Here is a 25,124-nt window from a genome sequence, read left to right as displayed (position 1 = left end):
CTCTGGACCCCAGTGTTAGTTAGAGCAGCCTTGGGGTTTCTCTGACTTACACCCCTATTGATGGGGTCCCAGGAGGTTCTTAAAATACCTGGGGGCCACCAGACTCCAGTGCCGGCTCAGAGAGGTTCAACCTGTATCAACTTCACTGTTGCTGTTTTGGTAGCCTACTGTAAAACTAGGCAAATATTTAGATGAATGCTTAGATGAATCAATGTTTCCCCAGAAGATTTCTGCCTACCCGCAGAGGTATCATAGAATCCTAGGGCTGGAAGGGACCTTAGAAGGTCATCTAGTCCAGCCGCCTGCCTAAATCAGAAGCAACCCTAATTAAATCATCCCAGCCAGGGCTTTGTCAAGCTGGGACTTAAAAAACGTCTAGGGTTGGAGATTCCACCGCCTTTCTCGGTAACACATTCCAGTGCGTCACCAGCCTCCCAGTGAAATAGTTTTTTCCAATATCCTACCTAGACCTTCTCCTCTGTAACTTAGGACCATTGCTCTTTGTTCTGTCATCCATCACTCCTGGGAACAGCCTTTCTCCATCCTCTTTAGAGTCCCTGCTCAGGAAGTTGAAGGCTGCCATCAAATCGCCCCTCACTCTTCTCTTCTGCAAACTAAACAAGCACAGGTCCCTCATCCTCTCCTCATAGGTCATGTGCTCCAGCTCCCTCATAATTTCCATTGCCCTCTGCTGGACCTGCCCCAGTGCAGCCGCAATCTTTCTATACTGGGAGGCCCAGAACTGGACACAATACTCCAGACGTGGCCTGACCAGTGCCGAGCAGAGGGAAATAACTTCTCCAGATCTGCTGGAAATGCTTCACCTGGTACACCCCAATATACCACTAGCCTTGCCAATGAGATAGAGGGCTACATATTGTACCGAGAGATTAACTGCAGAGTCCATAGAATGAATGTTTCTCCAGTATTTGCGGAAGTAAATGAGGCTGTTTCCCCATATAAACCAGCCTCAGAATTCTGAAGTGCCTTCGTTCTTTGGAGCAGCTAATAAATTAACACATCTCTAGCAAGGCCATGAGAAGTAGATACAATTGCTTTCTTCTGCGTGAGTATGACACCCCGGGCCAGTGGCCTGGGGAAAAGGAAATATTTTCATTGTTCTGGGGGTGAATGCTATTGAAAGGTCATGTTCTACAGGTGTTTTACTGTGTGGGGGAAAAAGAAATTAAATCCCATTCAATTAGTTAACCTTTTGGTTGTTAGAAGACTAACAGATGTGCCTGGCGTTGTGCAGGTCTTGACCTGAAGTAATTTTTTTTTAAATAAATGAAAAATGTATTTGCTTTTTTCAGTAATTGCATTTTTCAAAAATGAAGGCTGGAGTGAGGGTCCAGGGTGAGGAAGGGCATGGGATGGGTGGCCTAGGCAGAGAGTTGGGAGGTGTGGGGGAGCTCCAGGCAGGAGGTAATGGTGCAGAAGTTAGGGCCAGGGGCTCAGGACAGGGGAGTGTGAGGTTGGGGGCTACCAGGGCCACCTGTGGCTGTGAGGTGGCCCTGCTCTGGCAGTGGCTCCTCCCATGGGGCTGAGGCAGTGCGCCCTGGCCAGTGACTCCTCCTGGGAATCAGGGAGTCCATGGCCATACACTTGTTGGGTGGGAACTGAGGCTGTGCAGACTGGCCCCAGCCTCCAGCTGCCCCACCTGGTCTATAGCCTGTCTGGGAGCAGCCCCCAGCCCGCTGCTGCTCTAGGGAGGGCTTTGCTTGAAGAAGTGCCCCCCACCTGCATTCTGTTTGAGGGGGTGGTGCTCCACAGGCTGGCTCCAGCCTGCAACTGGTCTGGGGGGCGGTACTCTGGGAGCTGCCCCTGGCCACCTACGGCCCCCTTCATCCTGCAGCCTGTTTAGTGGGGCACTGCAGAGGCTGGCCAAGCTCTGGGGGGCTGCTCCCAGCCTCCAGTGCTCTCTGTAGCCTACAGGTTGTTGGGGTGAGGGGAGGCTCTGGGGGCTGCCCCTCCCTCCAGCAATCCTACCCCTGTGGCCTGTAGGCTGTCTAGGGCTGGGGGCTGGCTCCAGTGTGTTGTCCCAAATGCCAGCTGACCGCCCCCCACAACAACCTACAGGCTGTCTGGGTTGGGCTAGGATAGCTTTGGCTGCTACCCTCCTCAAGCTACCTCCCCATGGCCTGCAGGATCTCTGGGCAGGACTAGGCTCTGGAGAACTGCCCCCCTCCGATTGCCACCACTGCAGCTTGAAGGCTGTTGGGATGGGCAGGCTCTGGGGGCTGCCCCCCCCAGCTTCCCTGCCCCCTGGTCTGCAGGCTGTCCAGTGGAGGCATGCTTCAAGCTGTCCCCTGTAGGTGTGGAGGCAGGCTGTGGGTTTGGAGCAGAGGAGTTACTTACCTGGTGCTTGCAGCAGGCAAGAAGGCAGAGCCCCAGCCCTGCTGGCCTCTCTTTGTGCTCTAGCTGTCCACAGTGGCCACTCTCAGGATCTCCTCTCTGCCCCCTCCCTTGGAAAACAACCCCATTCCCCGCACATCCCATTTTCCAGGCACAGCCAAACCCTGAGCGTGGTTTCATTTAGGTAAGAGGAAGCTGTGTACCACAGTTTAGGTGTTAGTTTTTATGATTTAAGAGGTGTTCTAGAATAAATGGACTCACAGAAGCAGAGACAGACACACACACTCTAAATATATGTAGAGATGAGTCCATTCCTAAGGCCAGAATCATCCAGTATATATCTGGCTATCAAGACTGAAGTTTTATTCCTCTGTGTCTCCATCTGTCAATCTAAGTGGTTAAAAGTGAATTCAAGAGATTCTAAGATGGTGTCATTTATTAATCATTAATTGTTATTATTGTATATGTTTATTTTATTTGTTTGTCTAGTTTCTAAGGTTATTACTATATGCTCATCACCACAGCATCTGAGCACCTTTCTGTAGTTCATTAAGCAATGCAACGAACATGTTTCATAATAGCATTGTCTTCCAGCTTGTAAGTTACACCAGTTTATTCTAGATCCAGTCATGCTCTTACTGTGTTTGTAACTTACACCTCTGGTCAGAACAATTTAACTGAGGTTCTGTTCATTCATGATCAGGATTCCATCACAATGCCAGCTCCTTCCCCTGCTTCCCGTTCCCTTTCTTGTAGAGCTAGAGTTAAATGCGCAGCTCCAAAGAGTCTCTGGAATTTCAGCTAGAGACAGCAACACACCAGCAGTTTCCTGGGATGAAAGTTAATTTCAAGACACAACACAGCTTTTGTACAGCTCCGTTTAGCCAAATGCAGCCCAGAATGAAAAGGTGCGTGATGTAATAAATCCCAGCAGAGGGGAGGAGACAGTAAAGGAGATGGTATATACAAGGGAGGAAGATGCACTTTCAGGTGAGGTTTGAAGACCAGGGGACAACTGATGAGGCAGATCCTAGGCTTCAGAGGAAAGGACTCTTGCACCCGTCGATTGTTCGAAGGGAGTGCGAGGAGGATGGTAGCAAAGAAGAAGGAGCAAAGCAGAAGGGAACTAGAGAAACCGAGATGTGTCTCAGGGAACTGGCGGGCAGAAGTGGGTTTGAAAAACAGATCAGATTTGAAATGAACGGGGAGCAGAGTACAGGATGGAAACCATGAAGAGTACAAAGCCCAGTGGTGCTGGAGCTGCCTCCAGCTGAACCCCCGCCTGATGAAGCTGAAAGATAATGAGGCCTCAAGTTATTTCAAATTACAAAAGACTTTTCTTTAAAGAACAAAGAGTTCTACTGGTTAGTGCATAATGGCCCAGCCCCATCAATCACTTTGGGAGGAGATTAATAATGGGGGGGCCATCAAAATTTCTGCCTTCCTACGTCACACTTTTAACATCCTATTCTTCTCTAACTGCAGGTCTGGGATTCCTTTTTCTCTGTGGAGAATCAGGTGGGATTGTTTTTCTCTCGCTGAGGTTTGGTGGCTCTCCAGAGCTCTTTTGTCCTTCTGTGAGGGGAGGGTTTTGGAGGGAAATCTGGATTTAGTTGGCACCCGGTGGTATATATTTGTTGTGGGAAGCAATTATTTAGCATTTAGCCTTTGCTGAATGCCCAGATTCCACCGTAACCGGCAAAGCAGAAATAAATATCACTCCAGGGCAAACACTTCTTCACACGGCAACCCGCTGAGTCTAGCAGAGCTCCATGTCGGACTCACGTGTGAGTTCAATCCAAACCTCACAGAAATTTTTCCATTGACCTCCCTGAGCTTTGGATCAGGCTGTCTTCATAGAGCAGTAACGTGAGGCAAGTTTGGGTCCTTAATTTTGTAAAGGTCTTTTACTGAGGGCCAGATCCCCACCTGGTGTCAGTTTACAATGTACGGAGCAGTATCGATCTGCAGTCGCTGAGGGTCTGAATATGCACTTGGGACTTTCACAGAAAGCCTGACCCAACTTGCATTATGGTCAAAAAGGAGGATCCCCAGCAAGTCCCCTGGGAGTTGAATCAATTTCTCTTTCACATTGTTCTCCTGACTGTATTTGCAACATGTGCGTGTTGCGCCTTTTATCAGAAGCGTCTTAACTTGCATTGGGATTTTTCTGAGCAGCTCTCTGGCTTTAATGTACTCTGAGACTATCTGCATCTTTTTCCTTTGTGCAGCCTGCAGCTTTTATGATACAGATTCTCTGTGTGAGTATGAATTTCAATTTCCTCCGATTCCTTATTACACCTGCATAAGAGGGGAAAGGGACTGAGGTAACAGTTCTTTGTATTACAATGGTGCCAGCAGACGGTAAAGGGCCACGTCCTTGTGCTGAAGGGATGTTGGGGGTTTGGTAGGTGATCTCGGTTCATAGCACCCTGAGGAGGACTAAAGGTCCATTTGGCAATGACTTTCCAGACTTCAGACTGGCTCATTGCCAAACTGGAACAAAAATGGGTCATTCTGAAATTCTCCTTAGTACTAAATAGCCAGTGGGGATGCACCTCTCAGGAGTACCAGCCCTCCCTGATCCGCAGTGCTGGGTGGGATTCCCTGCCACTTCCCCCCCATGTCCTCCCCTTTGGAGTTTGATCTGGTGCCCAAGAGGCAGGGCCAATAGAACCTGCCACTCGTGCTGAAATGGGCGTCTTTTTATTGTTCCAGCTGATTGGGTTGCTGACTCTGATGACGATGTGTATAGCTGGAGTGGCAGTGGCTCTGGCATAGACTGTGGCCCTGATGGTGAGCCCTGTAATGCCTCTCGCTGTGTCTGTGAAGATGCATTCAGGGCCACCTCTGGAAAAGAACCTTTCCCTGGTACCAATGAGTCCAGCTATGAAGGTAAGTGTCCGCAAGCACTGTGCCTTTCTGCAGCATCTATTTTCCTAGGGTCTCCAGGTCAGGGTGGAATTCACCCCATGCAGAGGGCCAGCACAAGCGCATGTGTAGCTTAAATCCGACCGTAAATTTGGCTCCAGGGCATGAGCAACCCGAGTCAGCGAACAAAGCCATCAAGCTGCATTCGTGCTGCATATTGTGACAAAGTAAAAGGTCACATTATTTTCTTGCCCTGCACAGAAACCCCTCCTCACTGCCGATCAGGTTTCACAGAAGAAAATGACCACCTGAAGATGTGTTTGAATGGATCACAGCAGGTAAGTTAACAAGCCAGAGAGTCGTTACTCTTTTGTGGATGTGAAAATAGCCCAGGAGGACACACAGGCATACACATCAGTGTGGCCAGGTGGATAAGACCATGGGAATCTGAAGAGCTGCCTTCAGTTTCTGGCTCTGCTGCCGGCTGACCTTGGGCAAGTCACTTTGCTTACCTATGCCTCAGTTTCTCCACCTGCAAAACAGGCTAAATGAGACTGACCTCCTGTGAGACCTATTGATGAAAGATGTTGCATTAGAACCAGGAGTTGTCGTTTGCTATTCTAAGTGTCAATGAAGAGTGTCATGTTGATGGTCATTCCCAGAGATTTCCTGCCCTGCAGCGATAAGATAAAAGGGATGGTAGATGGGTAGGCTGTATGGGCACCATATCTGGGCCCCCGTTGATGTGAATCCATGTAGTTCCCCTGCCTTTACTGCAGCTACTCTGACATGCATGAGTTTATGTTCTGGGACCCGGCCTTTGCTCACTGAATGAACCTGAATGACACATTTTCTCTCTTGTGGTATTCTAGTTTCACTTGGACCATAGGAAAAACAGCTCCTTCTGTTGGCTGGTCAATTCCACCCTAAGCTTCCTGACACCTGCCTGTGAGAACATCAGCCTGATGACTTCCCTAGAGGTCAGAAATGTGCCATTGTTAGAGACCCACCTTTAACACTGCACTACCAGGTCTCTGCCAGGACCTGTGTAGCTCCTGGATGCAGGTGGCCTGTTTACACTCAGCTGGTTGCACACCACTTTTGGAATGGTGGCCTGCACCTCAAAGGGACTGAGTGCCTAACTCCCACTGACATCAAATCCATCCCTGCCCGGGGAGCCAGCCCGTGGCATATGTGTCCCTTACATCCTGAAGGTTTATAGGAAACTCACACAGGCCTCTTTCTGGGCTTCTGCATGGGGGTGGCTGTTGCTCGACAGGACGGTGTCTCTCAGTCTGTGTGTCTGCCTATTGGCCTGCGTTGATTCTCCACACGGGTTTTAGGACTACCCTTCGCCGTTTTGGTATCTTCCCAAGTGTGTGTGTCGGCTCCTAAGGCCTGACCCTGAGCCCACCGCCTGACCCCTACCTCCCCCCAGGAGTTCCATGCTGCAGTGGGTGGAAGGTAGCTCCCATTAGAATGCAGGGGGAAGTTGGAGACTCCCAAACTGTCACGCTGATGGCTTGAATCCCTGCATCCCCTAGGAGACAGCAGTGTCCTTCCAACACATCTTTGACAGCTCCCTTTGGCGCATGGAAAGCAAGGAGGAAGTTGCTTCTGCTGCAACGCTGCTTCTGCAGAGTTTGGGATCTGCTGCAGTGACAGCTGCCCTCACCTCTCCCAAGAACCAGACCCAGACTGTGACCACCAAGTTCACAGGTAAGAGGCAAAGAGTGGTGCTGATCCATGAAATTCACAGAGGTGTTGGAGGGGTCAGCATCTTAACCAGTGATCCCCAGCTTTTTGGGGTGTTCAGTTCAGGGTTATGATTGTTTTGCTTTAGAAAGAGGCTCTATATTGCGCCCTGGATCCAGGTGTGGGTTTAGAGGCTGGAGATGCCCGGAAAAGACAAGACCCAGCTCTTCAACGTGGTCTCTTTGGGGCTGGTCCATGAACAGAGAGATTGCTGTTGAAGTTACTTTGATTATTAGAGCTCTGACATGTCTGGGCAAAACCCAGAAGAGCGGGGCTTCTGGGTGCGACTGCAACACAACTAAGAAACATGCATGAGAAATCTGCAGCTCCCCAAGCCCCTTCTCTTGGCCCCTTTCAGCGATTCAGACAAAGCTCACCGATGAGAACTGCAGTCTGCAGAGCGAGGTTCTCCAGTTCAGTGCGAACGAAGACAGAATGGACCTTCACTGCACAGCAGTCACAGCAGCTGACATGAAAGGTACTGTGGGGATGTCCCCGCAACCCACTCACCGTGACCACATCCCTTTGCTGTGCCTTGTAGTCCTGAGCTCATGAGTATAACCGTCTCCCTCATGCAGTAGTAATTTACTCATGACAAGTTGGCCCTTACTCTGGGGATAGCACTCTGAGATCTACAGGAGTCTTTTGGGGAGTCGTTTACTTTCCATTGTCTTTGTGGGCTGACAACAGAGAGTTTGAGCCCGTATGAGGAAAGGGGAAGACGCCATCCCATACCGTGGGGACCAGCTGTGCTGTGCTGGTCCCTTAGTCATGAAATACAGAAGCAGAGAAAGGCAAGGCAGGCAGCCACCTCAGGAAGTCACCCAGACCTCACTGAGGCAGGATGGAATATCCCTGGACCGTCGCTGACAAGCGTCTTTCTAACCTGTTCTTAAACCCCTCCAGGGCTGGGATTCCGCAACTTCCTTTGGTCGCCCATTACAGTGCTGGGCTGTCCTTAGAGTTAGGCAGATTTTCTGACCTAAAGCTTTCTGTCTGCAGAAGTGGGATCGGTCTTGTCCTTCGCTTGGGGGACATGGAGAAGAACTGATCACCAGCCTCTGTGTAGCAATCTTGTGTGAATTGAAGGACGAGTACCAGGTCCCCTTGCAGCCTTCTCCTCTCTGAATGAAACATGTACAGTGCTCCCTCGGTTTCTAAACAGCATCTCAGCAGTTTCTGGGCTCCCCCCCTCACCGCCTCCCACTCTCCACGTTAATGCACTGACAAAGGGCCCTGATCCTGCTCAGCACCTTCAACTCTCACTGATTCCTCAGGAGCAGGCCCAGGTCTCGCACTCCTTATGAGGCCCTTCCTTCCTGTTCTTATCAGAACAACCCCTGACATTCCCCACATCAGCACTTCCTCAGGCAAAACCAGCCCACTGACATCAAGGCAAGTTTGCCCCCGTAAGGATGCTGGACACTTTTCAAGCTCACTGGTCAAGGCCGCAATGTCCCATGGGCCCAATCCAAAGACAGCCACAGTCTTTTAAATGGTTAAACCTAATAGAGAAAGGCCTGACAAGAACAAACGGCTGGATGTCAAAGCTGGAACCATTCAAATCAGAAACAAAGCACAGATTTGTAAGAGGGAGGGCAGCTAACCACTGGCACAAGCTTCCAAGGGAAGTGGTGAATTCATAGTCCTAGGGCTGGAAGGGACCTCAGGAGGTCATGGAATCCAGCCCCCTGCCCAAAGCTGACCAACTCCAACTAAATCATCCCAGCCAGGACTTTGTCAAGCCGGGACTTAAAAACCTCTAGGGATGGAGATTCCACCACCTCTCTTGGTAACGCATTCCAGTGCTTCACCACCCTCCTGGGGAAATAGTTTTTCCTAATACCCAACTTACACCTCTCCCTCTGTAACTTGAGACCATTCCTCCTTGTTCTGCCATCCGTCACTACTGAGAACAGCCTCTCTCCATCCTCTTTTGAGGCCCCCTTCAGGAAACTGAAGGCTGCTATCAAATAGCCCCTTATCTCATCATAGACCCAGATGGCTGCCTTTCTGAGAGATGTTTAGCCAGACCTAAGTGACTGGATTCAGTGCAGGAATAGCAGGGGGAAATTCTCAGGCCAGGTCAGACTAGAAGATCTAACAGTCCTTTCTGGTCTTACAGTCGGTGAATATTGTTCCATCCGATTGTGTTTGACCCCAGTCCTGTTAACTGTACCAAGTGACACCAGTGGCCCATCTAGCCCAGTATCCTGGTTCTGACTGTGGCCGATGCCACAGGGGGAATGTACTAATTTGGGTAATTTGGTGAAGCATGTCCATGGCTTCCCCTTCCGGCACTCAGGGGTTGAGGAAAGCTGGGATAGCTGCTGGGAGCTGGGTCGGAGCCAGGTGCCCCCATCTCCCGGGATCTGTGGGATGCACTCAGCTCTCCCTGAAGTCTGGAGATTGTGGGTACCTTGTAGAACTGGGCTCTATCCTATCTTACCTTACGCTACACGTCTGGGGGACCATTTGTATTGGTTGGTTCAGGTGTTCTCTGGAGCTGGTGGAAAATCGGGCAAAAACATTTATTTTTCCTGAAGAAAATGGTTTTTTTGATAAAATCACATCTTGTGCAAAAAAAATTATCAGTTATTGTTGGAAGCATTTCTCTTCTTTGACAAAAACACATGCAAAAAATGAAGGGAATGGAGGCGGAGAAAGGGCCATTTTCATCACCATTTTTTGCAAGAAAAAACAACCCCCCCCCCCGCCCAGCCAGCGCTAGCATGTGACCATAACTGTTCCACTCTCCTCTTACTGCTTGCAGGGCCTGCTGCGGTTGCTTTTATCTCCTACGTGGGGCTGCAGTCCCTATTGGGAGGGAGATTTTTGCAGGCTGAAAATCCAGAGAGCGAAACCGGGCCAGAACAGTTTCACGTGAACTCCAGAGTGGTGAGCGTCTCCACCAGCACCTGGAGGAGGAACATTTCAAGTCCCATCAACCTCACCTTCCAGAACCTCGAGGTGGGTCGATGGCGTGTGTCCTCAATATGTGGTAGCACGAGTTGGGGGAAAGAGAGTCCATTATTGACCCAGCTCCTCTGTTGTGGTCCTTAGCAAAGTGTGTCACTACATAAATGCCCCTGAAACCCCTCTGGGAGGTTTGGCTCTAGATTCACATCTAGATCTGAGCTCTTTCACTAGGGCCTAGCTTTAGAAGCAAGCTGCAGCAGTGCAGAGCAAGAACAATTGGCTTGCCACCTCTCAAGTACAAAACACCAGGACCCCTAGGGGGATGCTGGGCCCATATCACCAGACAACTGGCCGTCTGCATGGAGCGCCCTTACAGATCTCCCAGGGCAGCTCCTCCCAAAAGGGGATGATCCTGGGAAAACCTGGACAGGTGGCAAGCCCAGGTGATAGGTTGAGGCAAGACCTGGCCTCATGCCCTGGGGGGGTGAAAGGCTAAGAGAGAGGGGCAGACACTGGGAGGGGATTGTGGGATGATGCATCCATGGAGGTGGAAAGGCTGGCTGGTCATGATGTGGTACCACAGGCCCTGGAATGTATTTGGCAGGCCAAGAGGTAGGATCCCACTGACGAGCCGGGACCTGGGCCTGGCAACCCTGTGAGGTCCCTTCCAATAGGAGCTGGGAAGGGCATCATCTGCCTCCTAGTTTATTTTAGCCTGTGGCTAGGAGCAGTGCTCCTCCTGCTACTGGTCTTTACTGCATCCCTGTTCCCACGGTGCTAGCCACATGCAGGAGCCTCTGTGAGGTCACTGCCTCACCCCTTGTTTTCTATCACAGGACCTAGGAGACTGCTGCCTGGCTCCTCTTTCCTGGGTTGGGGCAGGGGGCTTGCCCTGATAGGGAATGTGAGATGATCAACACACCCAGCCCTCTCTCTCTCCCTGCCCTTCCCACCCCCAAGGATCTCTGATCAGGTGGACGTCTTCATTTTCCTTGGGGCAGGTTTCCCGAGGTGGGGGAAGAGGGAGGTTAGAAGGAGAGCCTACTGAGTTCATTTAATGTTGGTTGATCATGATCCATAACTAAAATAATCTGAATTCCAGAGCAGGGGGCCACAGCCTGATTCAAATACCCCACTAACAAAATCTGTCCTCAGATGCTGAGCCTTGGGCCCATTACTGCTCACAATGAATATTTCTCACTGAATACTAAAACTGCTTTACCCTGGTATAGCTCGGCTGGTGCCAGCAGATGGATTGACCCTCTGTTCCCGCCACCTTTGCTCTCTGTGGTGTTTGGCCACTCCCTTATGCATCTAGTCTCTGGCTAGGCTTGCAACTTGCTGGGGCCAAGACCCTGGAGGTATCAGCCAGGCAGTGTGGCATACAAAAAGCAAGATTTCAGACTGACACTCGGGACATGCAGATGTTACCCCTGGGACTTCTGTGGATTTGCTGAATAAACCCAGTGGGGGAGGTCTAGGTTGGCCACTAGGAAGAACCCTGCCACTAGACGGGTGGTGAAGCAATAGAATGTGTTATCTAGAGAGGTGGTGGAATCTCCATCCCTAAAGGTTTTGAAGACCCAGCTTGACTTAGTACTGGCTGGGATGACTTAGTCCAGGTGGGTCCTGCTTTAGGCAGGGGGTTGGACTCTATGACCTCCTGAGGTCCCTTCCAACTCTGATTCTAAACCTGGACACATTACTTAATTACTCCATTCCTTAGTTTCCCCATCTGTAAAACGAGGCTTTTCAGACCAATCTTCTTCTGAGGTCCTTGGGTAACAACAAGTATTGAGGGTGCTAGAGCATGGTTATTATTAATAAAAACCAATCCAGAGTTTTGGACCATTGCTCTACTAGAGTAGCTTATACTAGGCCGTTATTGCTGGACTGTCTGAGGAGCAGTCCTATGGGCTTGTATCCCGAGAGCCATGAAACATCAAACACACAGAGACTCCTTGGGGCACATGGCTGTCGGTAGCAGTTCAACCCATCCAACAGCGCATCTCTCCTGAGGAGTCTGGCTGTTTGTGGCAGACAGAGCACGGAGGGCAAAGGGAAACTCCTGCCTGAGCTTCATCCCTGTCTCCTTGGAGTGAGTCCAGACACACACAGCTCGTGCTTGTGTTAATTTTCTGTTGCTTAGTAGGGTCTGAACCCCCTTTCTGTGTGTGATTGGCAATCCTGGCAGGACAAGACTCAGCTAGATCACACCGTCTGCGTCCGCTGGACCTCCTCAGGCCAGGATGGTGCGTGGTCTTCCCAGGGCTGCCAGAACCTTCACTCCAATGTCACCCACACCAAGTGCAGCTGTCGCTATCTGACCAGCTTCGCAGTGCTGATGGCTCCTGGGATTGTTCAGGTATCTGGGACTTTGGGCTTGAAATTAGATGTTTGGAAGTGTCTGTGTATGGGATGCTGGGCTTCCCACTAGGCATAAGGATGCCCCTTTGGGCCAAGCAGTTTGGCCAATACTCAGGGTCTTGCAGGGGGGATAAATTGATGCTATTGCTCATGTCTGTACTTCGCTGTAATCTGGTTTATGTACAGAACACGTACACAAAGCCCTGTTTTCCCGAACGTGATGCAAACAAAACCCAAGCCATTTTCTGCCTCAGGAATCCCCACGTCTGCCCCTCCAGCGAGCTCTCTGCTCAAGAAGTTCCCCCTCTCTGCTTCCTTTCCCTCTGACCCCTGGCTCCAAAGCAGGCTGCAAAAACCAACCTCCTCACCCCTGCATCTGCAGCCCAGGAGGATCCTCAGCTAACAGTGGCTCAGCCCTGACCTGCCATGTGCCTTGGGCTGGCCCTCCATTGTTCCCGCCTCTGTCTGCTGCGCAGCGCGGGTCTCTGACTTGAACGGTTGCAGTAGGACAGCAGCTCCAGCCCATCTCAGCTTACTTCTTTTCTCACCGCTGAGCTGAGGATCAGGCCCCAGGCATCCAGACCTGCTGCATTCATGCCCGCCAAACCCAATCTCCATTACACCCAGCAACCCACAGAATCGCTGTGCAAACATTACTGCAGCTTTTCTGATGCCTGAGAGAGCTGGTGCCCTTTCTGTAGAGTCTGAGTTGGGACTGACAACATTTGAGATTTAAAGGGACAACCCAGGCCCCTGTGGGTTTACCCACCACTGGTACCATTTATTCCCAAGGCAGTGCTGTCCTCTAGTTCAGGCAGGGGGCTGGAAGACAGGAGGATCTCTTGCCATGCACCTGTACAGCACTCAGCACAATGGGCCCCTAATCTTCACAGGAGCTGCTAGGTGCTGCTGTAATAAAAATGCCACGACTCGGCTTCCTGTGTGTATTCGTCTTGGCTGACTACAACAATTTTTTTTTTACTCAGCAGAGCTGGGCCCTAAAATACAACTGCAGAATCTTTGCAATGGGGGACTCACTCCAGCAGGAGCCCGACTAGATGCTCTGATCCCAAGCTGAGTTTGGGGGGCTGGGCATTAGAGAAATATTCCTGTGCCCCGTCAGCTGAGCAGCACATTCCACAGGGGCACCGAGATGCTAAACCAAGCACGGGGTGTGCACAGAACCGTGCGGTAGTCAAGCAGAATTAGCTGGTAACAAGATCCAGGCCTGGTGCCTTGAATCCTGTATGCCTTGGAAATCTAAAGGCATGTGCAATTTTCTTTGTTGTGAAAAACTGAACTCCACCTCCCCACAAACAGGAAATTCCGAGGGGTGGAGCATGTGCTGGAGTTTGTGACAGGACATCCTTCGCCTCTGTCTCTTTCCTAGGCACAAATCACTCAGAGATCATACACTGCCAGGCCCTCTAGCGGAGAGTGGGGTCATGTCAGGGCTCCTGCATAGCGGCCCAGTGTTTCAAAGTGGCAGTAGCAGCGCTGGTGGCTGAGAGCTCCAGGCGCCTTCGAAATGCCACAGGTGCATCACTCCGCTGCTCTTCACGGCTTCTCAGGGCTGCAGAGAGAAGGCAACGCTGTGCTCCAGGAGGCACTAAAGGCTGACTTCCCTTGGCTCCACCCCTTGCACCTGAAGCCCCGCCCCTTCTGGGTACATGGAGCCCCCCAACCCACACCTTGCTCCCCAGCTTGCAGTGGCTATTGGCCCTGCTGTACACTCCTTAGCTCACTCACCAAAGCGCAGGGGCAAAAAGGCTTTTCCCCCTTTAAAGCCTGGCTCCAAAAGGGTAGGCTACGTCTACACGTGAAGCCTACATCGAAGTAGCCTATTTCGATGTGGCGACATCGAAATAAGCTATTTCGATGAATAACGTCTACACGTCCTCCAGGGCTGGCAACGTCGATGTTCAACATCGACGTTGCGCAGCACCACATCGAAATAGGCGCTGCGAGGGAACGTCTACACGCCACAGCAGCACACATCGAAATAAGGGTGCCAGGCACAGCTGCAGACAGGGTCACAGGGCGGACTCAACAGCAAGCCGCTCCCTTAAAGGGCCCCTCCCAGACACAGTTGCACTAAACAGCACAAGATCCACAGAGCCGACAATGAGTTGCAGACCCTGTGCCTGCAGCATGGATCCCCAGCTGCAGCAGCAGCAGCCGGAAGCCCTGGGCTAAAGGCTGTTGCACACGGTGACCATAGAGCCCCGCACGGGCTGGAGAGACAGCGTCTCTCAACCCCCCAGCTGATGGCTGCCATGGAGGACCCGGCAATTTCGATGTTGCGGGACGCAGATCGTCTACACGGTCCCTACTTCAACGTTGAACGTCGAAGTAGGGCGCTATTCCTATCTCCTCTTGAGGTTAGCGACTTCGACGTCTCGCCGCCTAACGTCGAAGTTAACTTCGAAATAGCGCCCGACGCGTGTAGACGTGACGGGCGCTATTTCGAAGTTGGTGCCGCTACTTCGAAGTAGCGTGCACGTGTAGACGCAGCCGTAGGGTGCAGTGACAGGCTGTGTCCCATTTCACGCCTCTGCCTCCCTGTGCCTTTTCAGTTTGCTGGGCTACTGGGTTGATCAGCCTTGTCGCTTTCTCCAGCCTGTGTCCAACCATTGCATTAGGCACAACTTTGTTCCTTCTGGGGTGATTTCTTTGGTGATCAGCTTCTGTTGCCCAGCAGTGTATGAATGCCACCATGATAACCAACAGATCATCAGCCTCCGTGTTCCAGTAGGGTTATCACTGGAGACATTGGACAGCAAGATTGCAAGTGTGGCTTGAACATCTACTCCAGCACTCACTCATCTGGCAACCTCCATAATCCAGCACCATGTTAGCTTTACCCTGGGTGTGGCCAAGTTTCCCATGATCCCATAAAGTTTGTCTCAAGCCACCAGTCCTGGCTCTGTGTTCTGTGCTGTTATTTAGCTGTAATTTATCCCAAGTGTCTTCTAAGAGCCCAGTAAGCAGCGGAAGTGTTGGTGATGCTGCTAAACAATATTGACCTCCCATGATTTGGCAAATTCTCTTGTTTGGCACCAGGCAGGTCTCGAGGGTGCTGGATTAGAGAGGTTCAACCTGTGTAAATTGGTTCATAGGATATTGTGCATCTTCTCACTAGGGTGTGCTGTTGCTTTGGTGAATTCAAAGCAAGCGAATAGAAACAAGGAAAGCTAGGGAAGAGAGGAACAATTCCCTTCCCTTGAAGGCAGTTCACAGGGCTCAAGAGGGGAGGGCTGTGCCCATCATGACAACAGAGAAAATACTGCATCTAATAATCTAGCAAAATCCTTCACCATTTTCTCATTATATCTAAAAATAATATAAACAACAAACCAACCTATGGGCTGAATCCTTAGCTGGTGTCATCAGCATAGCCCCATTGAAATGAGAACAGCAGAGCTGGCCGGGTGATTTACACCCATTGAGGATCCAGGCCTATAAATTAATTGCAATTAACTCACTGGATAAACTGAACTAATGACTTTCTGTCCCAGGGGGCCTTTGCCAACCAATGTGAAATGAGCCAGAGCAGCGTTCAGGATAGTTCTTGATTCTCTAGTCCTGAGCAATTTAATACAATGTCATGCTAACACACCCAAGACTGCCCCAGCCCCAGGAGCGCCCACTGAATTTAGATTATGGCTATCACACTAATATAGCAGAAATAAGATGGGGAGGTTTGCAGCACTTCTCATGTGTCTTATGCAGCATGTGTAGAGGAATTGCTTCTCTGACCTCTGAAATGCAGCTCCCTCTGAGGTGGAGTGTATCTCCGAAAATCAAGCCGCTAGAACTTTGGCTCCAAAAGCAGAGGCCTCGGTCACTTTAGCTAAAAGAAAACATCTGAGGACACTATCATACCCAGCGGCTTAGGCACTCTGTGGGCAGCCCCTAGAGGATGACATGGCAAAGTTGCTCAGGCACCCAAAACCAGCATGACGCAGCAGATAGGGTGTGGTTCCCAGACACACTAGAAGCACCAAAGATCCTATTTAGCAGGGTGCAGGTGTGTGCGGGGCAGTCCATGGCCCTGACTTCAGCCATTCTGTGTTGCAGGTGGATTTTGCTCTCTTTGTTATCAGCCAAACCGGGCTCATCATCTCCCTGATCTGCCTTGTCCTGGCTATCATCACTTTCCTCTTCTGTCGCTCCATCCGTAACACCCACAGCACCTTCCTCCACCTGCAGCTAAGCCTGTGCCTCTTCCTGGCTGATCTCCTCTTCCTAGTAGGAATAGACAAAACCTACAACAAGGTACAGTAGGTGCAGAATTCTCCAGTCACTCTTCACAGGGCTCCCCACTGATTCTTCACCTATCTGCATTAGGGTCCCTGCTAGTGGGGTGATATCCAGCTGGGCCTGAGTCTGTTTACACTTACACTCCACTACAGCTGTGTCTACACTTGCATTCCTCTTTTGAAGGAGGCACACAAATGAGGGAGATCAAACATGCAAATGAGGTGCAGATGTCCATATCTGGCACCTCGTTTGCATATTCCTCTAGCTTCCTAAAACAAGGGAAGAAGGGGTCTTTCGAAGATAGGGTTAACTTTCAAAAGAGCCGCTTCTATGGTGCTTTTCTATGAAGTTGTTTCGAAAGAAGAAAATGCAAATGGGACACCAGGTATGTAAATCTGCACCTCATTTGCATTTTTGATTTCCCTTGTTTGCATGCCTCTTTCAAAAGAGGAATGCCAGGGTAGACGCAATCTTCGTCTTCTGATTTTCGCCTAGCAGAGTGAAAAGAGAGGCAGGTGAATAGATTGCAGGGGAGACGGCAGCACCCAGGAATGGTTTTAGACACCACAAAGCCTCCATCTCATCAGTGGGTTAGATTAGATGACCCCAGCAGTCTCTTCAAACTCTCTAGTTCTATGCTTCTGTGACCCATTATAGTTGTGACCCTTGCTGGGGTCTGTAACAAGAGCAGGGTAAATCCTCTATAATATGACCTGCACTTAGGTTTCCAGGTTAGAGGCTTCCTTCTAACCCCACAGCTGGGCTGAGTTTGGTGAATCGGGACTGATATTTGGAGCACAATGGAAGGGATCCCCTCCCAATACAAATCTCAGCAGGTCTGGAACAATCCCAAAGCTGTTGACAAGATCACCAGATGTGGTCCATAGATTTCCACAGACCGTACCTAGAAGGCAGCGCAGAGCTGGGGAGGATGCCTCTCCTGCCAGGCATTTGACAGACTTAGGGTCAGTTTCAGTATTCCATCCTAAACGTTTGCTTGGCCATAACCTAGGCACAGCCTCCCAGGGCAGGACAGGAACTCTTGTCTCCCAGCACGCTTGGACTGACTCCCATTCCTCCTCCAGCTTGTGTGTTCCATCACCGCCGGCTTGCTGCATTACCTCTTCCTGGCTTGTTTTGCCTGGATGTTGCTGGAAGCGGTGAGCCTTTACCTCATCGTCAGGAACCTGAAGGTGGAAAATTACGCCAGCACGGGCAGAGGCATGAGGAAATTCATGTACACCTTCGGCTATGGCCTCCCAGCCGTGATTGTGATTGCATCTGCGGCCAGCGCGCCCAACAGCTATGGAACGCCTTACCAGTAAGTCCTCGAATTGACTTATCTGTAATTGATCTACCTGGCCGTCCTCACTCAGGAAGGTTGAGAGGAGAGTTTCTCCCATCGACCTCCCTTATGCCTCATGATAGCAAGGAGTACCAAAGCAGACTGTGAAGAACTTCAAAAAGAGCTCAGCAAACTGAGTGATTGGGCAGCAAAATGGCAAATGAAATTTAATGTGGGTAAGTGTAAGGTAATGCACATTGGGAAAAAATAACCCAAATTATACATATAATATGATGGGGACAAATTTAGCCACAACAGATCAGGAAAGGGATCTTGGAATTATAGTGGATAGTTCTCTGAAAACATCCACGCAGTGTGCAGCGGCAGTCAGTAAAGCAAATAGGATGTTAGGAATAATTAAAAAAGGGATAGAAAATCAGACAATATCTTACTTCCCCTATATAAAACTATGGTACTCCCACATCTTGAGTACTGCGTGCAGATGTGGTCTCCTCACCTCAAAAAAGATATATTGGCGTTAGAAAAGGTTCAGAAAAGGGCAACTAAAATGATTAAGGGTTTGGAACGGGTCCCATATGAGGAGAGGCTAGAGAGACTGGGACTTTCCAGTCTAGAAAAGAGGAGACTGAGGGGCGATATGATAGAGGTATATAAAATCATGAATGGTGTGGAGAAAGTGAATACAGAAAAGTTATTTACTTGTTCCCATAATATAAGAACTAGAGGACACCAAATGAAATTAATGGGTAGTAGGTTCAAAACTAATAAAAGAGATTTTTTCTTCACACAGCGCACAGTCAACCTGTGGAACTCCTTACCAGAGGACACTGTGAAGGCCAGGACGCTAACAGAGTTTAAAAAAGAGCTCGATAAATGTTTGGAGGTTAGGTCCATAGATGGCTGTTAGCAAGGGGTAAGGTATGGTGCCCCTAGCCTTTTGTCGAAGGCGGGAGATGGATGGCAGGAGACAAATCGCTTGATCATTGTCTTCAGTTCACCTCCTCTGGGGCACCAGGCATCGGCTACCGTCAGCAGACGGGATACTGGGCTAGATGGACCTTTGGTCTGACCCAGTATGGCCGTTCTTATGTTCTTATGGTTGATGCTGACCCTGATAGGTCCATTTCACGAGTCTCCACCAGGAGCTCAAAATCGAACCCTGGAAGATCAACCCGGAGCAGGCCAGTCTTCCAGGTAATGTGGATGTGGCCTCAGCCTAGTCCTTCAGGGCCAAATCACAGGCCACGACGGCTTGAGCTAAAACATCAGATCCATTAGCTGGAAGCAAAGCTGGGCTCTTATCCTCTGTGTGGACCAGGCACTTGGGGGAGATGGGGAAATGACACAGTTAGCTGGCACATTAAAATTGCTCCCTGCACGTTTCCTCTTCCGCTTGCTGAGTGCGTGTGCCTCTTCTGCGGGGGGGTTGGGTTAGAAGGCTTCTTGAAGGCCCTTCCAGCCCTCTGGCTCTGTGATTCTCATGCTTGTGGATATAAGTGCCCTGCTGGGCTGACAGAGTGTAAATCGGCAGCTGCCAATGCACTGTGCACCTGACCGTCCGCCTGGGTTGCAAATCCCCTGTACGGAGCCATTTATGAGCTGTCATTCGATCCTGCACACCCCTGCTGTGACTGCCCGAATCCCAGACCTCTCCCCATCCTGGGCCTCGATCTACACATCTTTCCCACAGCTCTCGGCCTCCTGCTCTGTATCCAGGCTTGGGGTTCTCGCCATGGATGGAGGCCCCTGACTCTCCTCCCTGGGCAGACTCCCATAGTCTATTACAGTGCGTAGCTTGGCTTCTGCGGGCGACTATCGGTCGCAGATGGATGCTGCTTGTGGGGATCAGCTCCAGAAACCGGTGCACACGTTGCTCTGTCCCACATCCTGGTGACCAAATGGAACTGGATGGGCCTGTGACCGTCCCCTTTTCAAACCCTGGGGATTCCTGTCCCGGTGCTTGGTCCTGCTGGGAGGGCCAGGGGCTGGACTCGACGACCTCTCAAGGTTTCTTCCGGTTCTATGGTTCTGTGATCCTGGACTCTGACCATATCCCACCTGCGGGTCTGGGAGCGGGACTGGGGAGTGGGCACACAGGCCCATTGCAGTGCCCCAAGCCCACATGGTGGTGGTGCTGAGATACCAAAGGCAGGCGCTACAGGCCAGGCCGTGGTCTTGCCAGCAGGGTTCCCTTTAATTTTTTCCATCCATGGGCAGAATAAATTTTGTTCTGTGCACTGAAGCGTGTGCAGATGTGCACCACTGATAGAAATGCACGAGGCCCACTGGGGGCACTCTGCTCATCAGCCGGGGGCCCCTGAATCTCTCCTGGGCGGCCGCCCAAGTGTGCAGCTTACAGGGACGCTGCTTGCCAGGGTTCTGCTGACGGTCTCTCTCCCTCTTTTCTTTCTAGCTGCTGGCTGAATCCTGATAACGGTTTTCGATGGCAGTTCCTCGGGCCCGTCTGTGCCGTGGTTGTGGTGGGTACCACAGTGTCTCACAGCCGAACGCAGAGGGCTGTGACAGAGTCTCTCACAAGTGGGAACACCGAAAAGACAGGGCCCCAACCAGAGTCACTGGGCAGGACTGAGGTGTCCTTGGGCTGGAGCCTGAAAGCATAAAACCCGACCTCCTTGGGAAAGGAATGCCTGGATGGCCACCCGGTTTTGAAACCGGCTGCTCCCTGGGGAGCTGCTAGCAGAGCCCTGGCCCGCACACCACCTCGGTGAGGCTAGCAGGGACAGAACCCCAGGGAGACAAGCCTCCTAAGGAGAGCTGTGGGGTGGAAGAGTTGGGAGTAGGCTGTCTAGCCCATAAACACCAATGTTGTCCAGAGCTGCCTGAGCAATTGAGCAGCCCTGATTCTCCTCACACCAGCCTTCCTGTGTCGCCTGTGGAGTTACTCCTGATTTACACCAGGCTGAGTGAGAGGGGACTCAGGCACTGCCGGGTATTTTGTACATTCATCGATGTTCAATACTCTCATTGTCCAGAATATTTTCTGGCCCGTTTAGGTCCCCACCCCCGTGCCCGTCTCCGCCCTGGGATAGCATCTGTGTGCACACAGGTCTGGGGACTGCAGCAGCAAAGTGCTGGGGCTGCGGGCAGTGAAGAGGCATGTCACTGGGGCTCTAGTCCCTCTCCAACCTCAGGCCAAAACTAATTCCAACCCAAAGGGTCCAATTTGCTCTTCCAGCCCAGTGTCCAGAAGCTCTAACTGTGGCTAGGGTCCAGTCAGGCTGGTTTACGCAGGCTGTGGATCTGTCACAGGAGGTTGAAGTGAAATGTACTGGGGTCTCCTTTGGTTTTTCTCTTTACAGATGAATTTAGGATTTTTCTGCCTCACTCTGAAACGTCTGCACGAGCATCTTTCCGCCCTCAACGCCGAGCTCTCCACTCTGAGGAACACCAGGCAAGACTCTTAAGGGAAAACGGGAAATTAATCGTCTCTTTCTAAGTTATGATGAGGTCCCGGTCACAATAGTGGCTGAAAACCTGCCAGCTCTTTTAGCTTCCCAACACCTCTGGGTGGTGGAGAAATCCTCCTAATCCTATTTTGGAAAACTGAGGCATAGAACAGTCACGTGATTTGGCCACAGGAAATCTGTGGCTGAACCAAGACATTCACCCAGACTCTTGAGTCCCAGTCCTGTGCCCGAGCTGCAAGTCCTCCTTGTGTCATTTTAACCACCCCTGTGGCCCCTGACATGGGTTAGTCTATTTCCCCGCCTGCCTCCTGTGATAATACTTAGCTCTTCTGTAGCATTTTTCATCTGTGGCTCTCGAAGTGCCTCACAAAGCAGTTCAGGACCAGTACCCGCTCGCTTTACATAAGGTGACACTGAGGCACAGAGCAGCAGTGTGATTTGCCAAACCTCACGCAGCAGGCCAGGGCCAGAGCTGGGAACAGAACCCAGTCTGGTGCTCTGAGCACTAGGCCACACTGCTGCCCATGCACACACCAGTCCTGTTCCTGGCTGCAGCCTTACTTGCTCTTCACTGAGCAGGGGGGATGCATTTTCCAGGGCTCTGGACCAGAAAGTACAAGTGAGAGTTTGCTGCCGTGTCCCAGCCCCACTGCTCTCCCTGCTGGTGTCAGTCTTCTAGTGCTTCTCACGCTGTTCTCCCCCATTTCAGGTCCCTGACTTTTAAAGCCCTGGCTCATCTCTTAGTCCTGGGTCTCACCTGGGGGCTAGGTACCTTCCAGTTCGGCCCTCTGGCCTCAGCGATGGCGTACCTGTTCACCATCACCAACAGCGTGCAGGGAACCTTCATCTTCGTGGTGTATTGTCTGCTCAATAGAAAGGTCAGGCCTGCGTATCTGCAGCAGCAGGGGTGGGCTGGGTCTGACCTTTTACTAGGGATGATAAAGGGGTGGGGTAGGGAGAGAAAAGGGAAAGGGGAGGGAGAATGGTAGGGTGCTGAAATGCAGCCACCTCTGGGGCAAAGCAAGGTTCCTCTTTAGCAACATAGCACAACTCTTTAGGATGGGAACAGCTAGGCTGGCTCCTCTTTGGGAGTCAAACAGCAGTTGAGGCTCAGACCCAGGGAATGGAATTACCTGCATGGGGGGTCTGGCCAGCCTGCTGGGATTAATGGTTTACATTTGGGGGCTTTGGCATGTCAAGCTGTGGTCAAGGACTTGCATTGACATCCCTGCTCAGATCCTGTTAGTGATGGGAATTTTCAACCCGCAGGTGCTAGAAGTGTATTGGAAATGGTTTAAGAGGCTGCGGAGCTCAGAGGATCAATCTTCATCTCCCAAGATGACAATGTCTGCTCTCCCCTCCACCACCCTCACGGTAAGAGAGGCCTGAGGTGTGTGGCTACAAGACATGAGCAGCCATGGACTAACCTCCACTTTCCCACCTCCATCCCTTTCCTCTCACATTCATTAACTCCACTGGTAAGGTATTACAAGATTGCCAGAACTCATACCGCCTGTCAAGGGAAGAGTCCCACACTAGTGGGACTGGGCTCTGGCTTTTGCAGCCAGCGTGGTTGGTTTAGGCCCTCAACAGAGAAACGTGGAGCGAAATCTTGCAAGCGTTTTAAAGAAAATTTGGCATCAACATTCTGAGTTTTCAAAGCACGTCGATCACTCAGGACTGCTTTTTCCCACTTTGCTGTAGCCCTCTGCTCTGACTTGTCACAGTAAACATGTAGGTCTGGCACCAGAAATATGTCAAAACATTTTGCCAGCGTTTTGGCTTGCTACAGTCTGTGTGTATCATATAGATCACATCTATGATATACGTATTTCAAATACACACACACACATTCTGTGACAAGCCACAAATGTTGGCTAAATGTTTTGACACATTTGTGGTGCCAAATTTTTGCCATCCCACTCTTCCTCCAAAAAAATGTGCACCAATTTTTTTGTCAAAAAAGATTACACCACAGTTTTGCAAAAGGACTTTTTGAAAGTGCCAAACTCTTACCAGAAAAACAAAACTGACAGATTGTTGGGAATTTAAAACCACCTGCTCATCTCCAGCCACCAGATAATTTCAGGGGTGGCTTTATCAGAGGTCTGAAGGTCCCGAGTGGCTTTTAATGGTAGAGGATATCTGCAGCACATGATCATAATGGCCAGAGTCACCCACTCTGATGTCCACATGTGCTGTGGGTGTGTAAAGCTGGCCTGGTGCTCAGGACATCTATCTCCAGTGCCTGATTCAGTCTTTGCTTTCTCTCCTTTCTGTTCCAGGATCCTCAGCAAGACGCTGCATCCCAGCCCACCTGAGCAAGGGGGAGTGGATTGTTGTCTGTCATCTGGCTTCTCTCTCTGTTGGTTTTCAACGTTGTTTTCCTCCCCTGGTCCCTGATACCACGGAAGGGATTAGCCGAGTCCACGACAATCTTACTAAACACTTCTGCTGTGTCACCAAAGAATGTCTCCATTTGTAAACCCACGAGCAACAAATTCTGGGCCACTGGGCAAAACTTTGATACTTTGGTACACCCAAAATCTTGATCTCCAAGCCCTTCCCCCATGTAAATGCTGTTCAGTTCAGGTTTGGCTGAATGGAGTCTGAGATTGGACCTTAAAAATATGAACTGATCTAATTCACCTAGGGTCTCAGGGAATGCCCTATTTCACCATTACCCTGAAACTGACTCTCAACAATCCAAACTTCATCCATGGTGGTTCTCTTGGGAGTATGCAGAGATCTGCCAGGAAAAGAGGTCATCCATGCATTGAGCTAGAGATTGGTCTCAACTCAGGCCCAAAATTTGGATCCAGATCTGGATATTTTTTTTTTTGACATTTGGAATTTGCAAGGGCGTGTGCGATCCAGGGGTTTATCTTAGCCCATCTGTTGTTCTTTGCTTTATATAATCCTGTATCATTCTCACTGCAGTACAGGTTCCTTTGTACTCATTGTGAGTGACTCTACGATCCAGATACTGTGGTGGTTCATGACAGATAAATAAAGTGAAACCCTGTTTCCACTTAAGTCAATGGCTAAACGCCCATCAGCTTCAGTGGGTGGGGGTTCAGCCACAGATTATAGCGTCAATGAGTTTCTTTTTGTATTATAGTTAGAACATAAGAACGGCCATACTGGGTCAGACCAGAGGTCTGTGTAGCCCAGTCTCCTGTCTGACAGAGGCCAATGCCAGCTGCTCCAGAGGGAGTGAACAGGACAGGTAATCATCAAAGTCCTCTCTCTCCTGTCATCCATTTCCAACCTCTGACGAACAGAGGCCAGGGACACTGCTCCTACCCACCCCGGCTAATAGCCATTGGTGGATGTAACCTCCATGAATTTATCTAGCTCTTTCTTAAACCCTGTTAAAGTCTTGATCTTCGCAACATCCTTTGGCGAGGAGTTCCACAGGGTGACTGTGCGCTGGGAGAAGAAAAGCTTCCTTTTGTTAGTTTTAAACCTGCTGCCCATTAATTTCATTTGGTGACCCCTAGTTCTCATGTTATGAGAACAAATAAATAACTTTTTCTTATTCACTTTTTCCATACCTGTCATTTTATAGACCTCTGTCATCTCCCCCCTTAGTCTCCTCTTTTCTAAGATTAAAAGTCTCCGTCTTTTTAATCTTTCTTCAAATGACACCAGTTCCAAACCCCTAATCATTTGTGTTGCTCTTTTCTGAATCTTTTCCACTGCCAATATATCCTTTTTGAAATGAGGTGACCCCATCTGTACGCAGTATTCAAGATGTGGGTGTACCATGGATTTATATAGAGGCAATAAAATATTCTCTGTCTTATTCTCTATCCATTTTTAATCATTCCTAACATCCTGGTTGCTTTTTTGACTGC

The 25,124-nt window shown here is 50.4% G+C and overlaps 1 protein-coding gene across 1 annotated transcript; it reads left to right on the top strand.

Annotated features, from left to right (window-relative positions):
• Positions 1-4,703: 4,703 nt before the first annotated feature.
• Positions 4,704-23,671, top strand: LOC142001726 (adhesion G protein-coupled receptor E1-like). Its single transcript, XM_074977246.1, has 15 exons — positions 4,704-4,719; positions 5,074-5,250; positions 5,488-5,564; positions 6,099-6,206; positions 6,771-6,945; positions 7,340-7,459; positions 9,755-9,951; positions 12,095-12,265; positions 16,348-16,545; positions 17,616-17,851; positions 20,250-20,316; positions 21,157-21,248; positions 21,974-22,142; positions 22,534-22,638; positions 23,550-23,671. The coding sequence occupies exons 1-15, from the start codon at positions 4,704-4,706 to the stop codon at positions 23,583-23,585; spliced, it is 1,944 nt and encodes a 647-aa protein (XP_074833347.1). The 3' UTR covers positions 23,586-23,671.
• Positions 23,672-25,124: the final 1,453 nt, after the last annotated feature.

The sequence above is a fragment of the Carettochelys insculpta genome, chromosome 26 (assembly GCF_033958435.1).
Source record: "Carettochelys insculpta isolate YL-2023 chromosome 26, ASM3395843v1, whole genome shotgun sequence".
In the NCBI taxonomy this organism is placed as follows: domain Eukaryota; kingdom Metazoa; phylum Chordata; order Testudines; family Carettochelyidae; genus Carettochelys; species Carettochelys insculpta.
This window is presented reverse-complemented; position numbering and strand designations above follow the sequence as displayed.